The following is a 6,523-nucleotide window of genomic DNA, read 5'->3' as shown; positions in this document are numbered from 1 at the left end:
TATATATATATTCTTAAAAAATACATTCTATTTTTATTTGCATGCTCATATTATGCGTCCGCATTATTCTTATCTGAATTATATCCACATTAAGCCCTTTTAAGATAACACATTTTTAGTTTTAAAGCTCTTACTCATAATTTTCTTAGCAATGCTCCAAATTTAACTGAATGATATTTAAGATTTTATTTGAGATAATTTTTTCTTACAACAATTTCACCTTCATCTTTATGAAAATAAATCATTAATCTTCCAAAAACCAAAACCCAACAAAGTCTAAGGCTGAATTTAGATTAGAATGCTTTTTTTGAGTCAGCTTTGAATTGACTGGAATATTGAAGCAATATATATATATATATATATATAGATACCATCTCTTGCATAAAATACTTGAATGAAAAAAAAAAATCTAATCACGAATGTAATTACAAATAAAGCCTAAAATTTTGTTTGGTAGAACTTTCTTATTTTCTAAAATAGCTTTTTTAATATAAAATTTTCTTTTTCAAAAAAATTTTGTACTAAAAAATTATTTTAAAAAACAGTAATAAAGATACCCACAAGAAGCCCAAATGAGCAATTAGATTGGAATGCATTTTCCAGTTGACTTCAGAAGGAGAAACATAATCATTCAGAATGGCAAGTTAACGAGATATATTACCAAACCTAATAGTATAATCCAAACAAAAATATTTAAAATATTAAGGCTTCATTTGGATTGACTTTCTTCTTGCTTCTTAAAACAGTTTTTTAGTTAAAAAAAAAAAAATTAATTTAAAAACTGCTTTAAAAAACAGTAAGAAATGTGTTCCAAACAAAGTCTAAGGCTTCGTTTGAGACGGCTTTTTTACTTCTTCTTAAAGCAGCTTTCTAGTACAAATATTTTAATTTTTGTACTAAAAAATTGCTTTAATAAGCATTAAGAAAGTTGTCCCAAACGAAGCCTAAATTTGAATAGCTATCCTATCCAATTAAATACATGTACTTCAATTAACAAGTTAGCCTTCTGGCACAGATACATAATCAAAGGAAACAAGAACAAATGGAACTGATCAAATACAATAAGCTGCAAGTACAATAAATCAATGATGAATAAAGTTCCATAGCAGTCACCTAGAAAAAAGAGCAGCAGTGTCGAGGTTGCAGGCTGAGGCTGGATCTTTAAGACAGCTACAGAATGAATCCTCGTCAAGCGGAAATGATGGAGGAAGAGTGCGGTCAGGGATTATTCCAACCTGGTACAAAGTTTGAGATTGGAGCTCGATAGAGATTCAGGTAAAATATGTAATAAATTAAGGAACTTCACAAAACATAATGAATTGCATTCAAGGGAACTCTTTTTTTTTTGGATATTTTGGTCAATTAAGGCAGATTCACACACACATCACATACACAAGGCTCAAACTTAAGACTTTTTAGTTAGTAGCCTAAGCTCCCAATCAACAGACCAAGCTGAGTTGTGTAATTGAAGGGAACTCAAACAATAAAACTAAGGGAAATTTACATACGTATTACTTTATACCATCTTATTTACACATCTAACACTCAAATATTAATATTACATATATACCATCCTATATTATTTTAATATCATATATGTCACTCATATTCCCTTTCTACCACTCATATGTTTCATTTCTACCACTCATATTTGATATGAAAATGAACTATGGTTGGTATGTATGTAATATTAAAGTTTTTGATGTTAAATATGTAAATAGAGTAGTATATAGTGGTATGTATGTATATACTGCATCAATAAGTTCAGAAGTCTGCCCGCAAAGCTGTGCATGTCCTGTTAACACTACGGAAAGCCAATATAGGGAAGAGATCACCATAGCTAGAGAGAGAGGAGGCAGGATCATACAACTAGTTTCTGTGCCTGTGAGAATTTGCAATGGTTTTTCTGGATATGCAAATGAGAAGAACTGAGAATTTAATAGTAGCAAACCTTAAGAAGAGATAATTTTGAGGAAGTTTTAGGACCATTTGATCATCAATCGATGCTTCACAATTTTCTCAAAGGATGACTCCGAAATTTAATGATAAAGATAGTTATGATTACAAGGTGCATGGATTTTCAAACGACTGGGACTAAAAACACGGGTTGTTGGTGATATTTAGCATAATCTTGCTGATCATTCTTGTTTTTCTCACATATTGGATGAATGATTTTTTTTTTTTTTTTGTGAAAATTGATGAAACTAGATTCAGAAATAATTTTCATGTTATAGAATACAATTAATTGTGTGAGTTTGAAGATTATGCAAAGCAATTAGATGCAAAAAACTGAGAAAAATTCATCTGTCTATATAAATCAAACTAATTTAAATTTTAAATCTAGATAAAGTCATAAAATCATATCATCAAATTTAAACTAAACAATGATCCTACAATTAAATGCAAGAAATTAAAATACTAGATCAAATCAACAAAATACTAGTAATTTTAAAAATACTAGAATAATTCAAAAACATTCTTGATCAATTAAGGTTATGTAATTATGGAATATGTAAGAATACTAGTGTCATTTCTGGAATTATAGTGACAAGGAATCCAATAAGGTTGCCAAGATGCATGGTGCCAAAACTGATGAATTTAGTGATTGCATATTCCAAAAATCTCTCTATGGTTTCACATATCAGCTTTAGATATATATGATAGTATATATATGATTTTCCATAAAGAATATTTACTATCGGATCACTTACCAGCCACTAAGAAGACCTTAAAACTTGCCCTAAAAGATAGTTGTAGGAAACAAAAAATATCCAACAATGAAGCGGCCAATGCAGTATAAAATCAACTTGTTACAACCGCCATTACTAGAAGAACAAGAGAAGAACCAGCAGTGTAAAACATGAGGAAACTTAGGGGTGAGATGGCCCATTTGACAAAGAATAAGTTACCCGGTGAGCCAGTTTAGAATTATAGATGAAATTGGATAAATCTTTAAAATACTCGGACTTTGAACATGGCATCCAATTTTTGGATGATTTGGTCAACTACTTAATTTTACTTATATTATACCACAAATAATATCAGAGATACAAAAGATATCATAATAAAGCTGTGGCTTCGAACTGCAAAGTACAAACCTTGTCAATGTCAGTATGACCAGGAGTTTCATAGCGTGCTACTGTGACAGCCAAGCCAGAGCCATCAGAAAGTTCAAATACTGACTGTATTTTCCTATGGACAGCAAACTATAAGCTAAAAGTACGATAGATACGAGGGTTTAATAGTGAAGGGAAAAATAGGTTACCCTTTTCCAAATGTAGGCTCCCCATATAAGACTGCTCGTTTATTATCTTTAAGGGCCCCAGCTAATATCTCACTGGCACTAGCAGTTCCTCTATTCACCTAAGACAGAAAGTATGCAGTTCTACATTTTTAGTAAAGAATCTGCAACTCAGTTACAAGTTCTTGTAAAACATTACCAGTCAAACTGCCATAACTGAATATACATAATAAAGAATATTGTAGAACTTCACCAGTCAAATAGCCATGATTGAATATGCATAATAACGAATATTAAGCCAAGGCAAGGTCATGTGCTAAACAGAATATGGCTGCAAAAATTTTGTAGTTTCTAAATGCAGGCAAAGCCAAATCTCAATCCACAAAAAAAGAGATAGATGTAAATTGGCGCTCAGTAAGGCGTCGTTTGGGGCGGCTTTTTAACTACTTCTAAAAATAACTTTCTAGTACAAAAATTAAAATTTTTATAACCAAACAACACCTAATTTTAAACATAAAAAATACATCAAGAACCAAAATGACATATGATTGACCTTCAAATAGATACAAGCTTCATCTCTATTAATTTGAGATGAAACAAATCAAGCAAGCTAATTAAATCAAAACTTGAACCTTCTAATAAATATAGACTTCATTCCAACCCAACTAATCTAGGCTGACAAAAAGCAAGCAAACCCTTCCAATCAGGCTTAATTCTCAAGCCTTCTAATTGATGTAAGCTCAAACTCAAATTAAATTAGGACACACTATGTTAATAAGACTACCAATCAAAATCAAATTAACCTATTGGAACCGCACAAATAAAAAATTCTGTGTTTTCTATGAATCAAGCTACATCTTATGTATAATTAATTTTCTTGCCATGCCTCTAAGCTCTTCTCAAGCATGTTCAACACTTTTGAGTTGCAAGAAATTCCTCTTCCTGCCTTCTAAGAATTCAATGTAACAAGTACATTATTGCTCGAAAACACATCTTCGACACACATTTCCACCTCAATGTACTCGGGACAGGAGGAGAAAATCCATTATTACTAATCAAGCATCCTGGAAAAGACAATTCAAAGCTCTCTAATGTTGTGAGACAAATACCACATTTATACCCGATATGACATAACCATGGGATTCTGATCGACTTTAGCTCCATTATGCCAACCATTTCTAATCAAATAACTTCAAATCTAAAGCTTGAAACCAAGTATAAATATGAGCCAAAGCAACCTCCTTCATAGAGAGTGCTCTCCCATGAGTAGGAGAGATAACTATCTATGAACGTCTGTGTCGATAAAAAGTTTTGGCTTCATATCTACATAAAAATTTAAAACCTAATGCCTTCATCTGGGAAAATCTTGTTAAATTAAACCTAATCAACCTCAAGAAAAATCACTAAAGTTTCTCTCATGTACATTGAGGAGACTCAAAGAAGGATTTCGCATTTCCCAATGGATCAATTCTTCAACTGCATCAATTTTGGGAGCAAAGCTTCATTGTGATCACGCACATCTTCTGCAACCTGCGCCAAATGCAAATCCATTCATCATCGTTGTTGATCACTCCTCTAATTGCAATATCTCAATTCTAGGCATGATTCACTTCAAGCATGATATCTCATGTCAAAATTAACTTAGCACACAATTGCGCTTGTCGACTTCATCAAACACCTCACATTATGAAGAGAAACCTTAATGCATCTGACATCACGTGTTTTTGTCCTCCCCTACTTGTACAACACGACAATATGCATCTCGCCCACACGCACTATGTACTCCACTATTTGCATGGTGTAATTATCATGCCTCTATCAATCACTCATTGCACCATATTTGACCACATGCGCGCACTTGCTAAACAATCGCTATGCACTGTTCGATTGCGCTCGCCCAATTGTGTGCTTGTTTAATGCCCACTGTCACTTGTTGCCAGACTCACAATAGTTCTCTTGTTACATCATAACATTAGTTCACTCACATGCTCAACCATAAATGCATGCTCCTACTTATGCCTGCATGCTTTCTTTTGTGTCGCCAATCCCAAAACTTGTTTTCCCATTTGCATACAAAGTGCCCACTTTGTTCTCACTATTCATTGAGAGCCAACAGCATCGCACACATGCATCACACACTTAACACATCTATTTCACTCATGCCCGATGGCCCATTTGACTTCGCATCACTTGAACAAATGCTGCTTCCTTCTCCACATAGTGAGCTATCCGCTTCACAAATCTACATTCGGTACTCAAACCAGATGCCCAATCCACATCTTTGCTAACTGCAACCTATAAACCCAAATGAAAATAAATAAGGATAGTTCAATCATTAAGTATTTTTTGTAGGTGGAATCAATCTAGCAATATATATAAAGACTTGTAAGCTTCTATATGTATTTCCAAAGTTTTGATAATGATATTGAGAACCTGTGATAGCAATATTCTATTGTTATTGTTGATGTAGTGATGTTCTTCCCCCTTATCCTTCTTAGGATGGATTTTACTTCCATCTCCTCTAACTAGGGATGGACTTTACATTCATCTCTCTTTTTCAGGATATATTTTGCTAGCACTACAGCACGATTAAAGGGTTATATCTCTTTCTACAATAACATTCCAACATTGTAACCCTCAAAATAAGAATTCTTTTCAGCCTTTGAGGAATTGGTTGTACAAGTACCTTTAGTTCATGATAATGATCATGTTGTGATAGTCTCTATGTTAGACCGGTCCAGTGGAACGGTCCAGCTGGTCCATGCGGGACCGGCCCAGACGCGAACAGGGAGGAATTTTTCCGCCCGCTGGGATGCCGCGCGAGCCGCATGCCGTGCGGGAGCCAAATAGGAAAGAAATTTGGGGGAATTAGGAGGGAAATTTGAATGTAGGGATTGTTTAGGGAATTCCTTTTGATTTGTATGCATTAAATAGTTTGTTTTCCTAGGGTTAGGGCATCTTGAATTTGACTGAAATTTGAGATCTCTTAGAATTAGGTTTTTCTTCGGGCTCTAGAGGCGTCTAGAGATTTGAGAGAGATCGATCCTCCTCTCGAATTGAGGATTAATTGTATCTTGCTATTTTTTTTTTTTTTCCTTTCATCAAATAATACAAATTATCTACTAATTTCGTGGTTTTATGCGAACTTTTGTGAAGAATTCTCGTTGTTTTCCGAAGATTGATAGGAAATACTTGAGATCTACAAGTGTTTCCTATCAAATTGGTATTAGAGAAAGTCTTGGGACCATTCGTGGGTTGATTTTGGCGAAGTTCGGAGCCCAA

At 33.8% G+C, this 6,523-nt stretch overlaps 1 protein-coding gene across 6 annotated transcripts in view; it reads right to left on the bottom strand.

Annotated features, from left to right (window-relative positions):
- Nucleotides 1–964: 964 nt before the first annotated feature.
- Nucleotides 965–6,523, bottom strand: part of LOC110097370 (carboxyl-terminal-processing peptidase 2, chloroplastic) — a 29,548-nt gene continuing 23,989 nt past the window's right edge. For 5 of the 6 annotated variants that reach the window (XM_020823711.2, XM_020823712.2, XM_028699836.1 and 2 more), the window contains 3 exons: nt 3,266–3,363; nt 3,099–3,192; nt 965–1,235 (listed from right to left, as the gene is read on the bottom strand). In XM_020823711.2, coding sequence (XP_020679370.1) covers nt 1,110–1,235; nt 3,099–3,192; nt 3,266–3,363 — 318 coding nt within the window. In that variant the 3' untranslated portion in view covers nt 965–1,109. The remainder of the gene's footprint in view (nt 1,236–3,098; nt 3,193–3,265; nt 3,364–6,523) is intronic. The other variant, XM_020823713.2, reaches the window with a different exon arrangement.

This window comes from Dendrobium catenatum, unplaced genomic scaffold (assembly GCF_001605985.2).
Source record: "Dendrobium catenatum unplaced genomic scaffold, ASM160598v2 fragScaff_scaffold_1398, whole genome shotgun sequence".
Lineage (NCBI taxonomy): Eukaryota > Viridiplantae > Streptophyta > Magnoliopsida > Asparagales > Orchidaceae > Dendrobium > Dendrobium catenatum.
The sequence above is the reverse complement of the archived record's forward strand: the minus strand, read 5'-3'. Positions and strand labels throughout refer to the sequence as shown.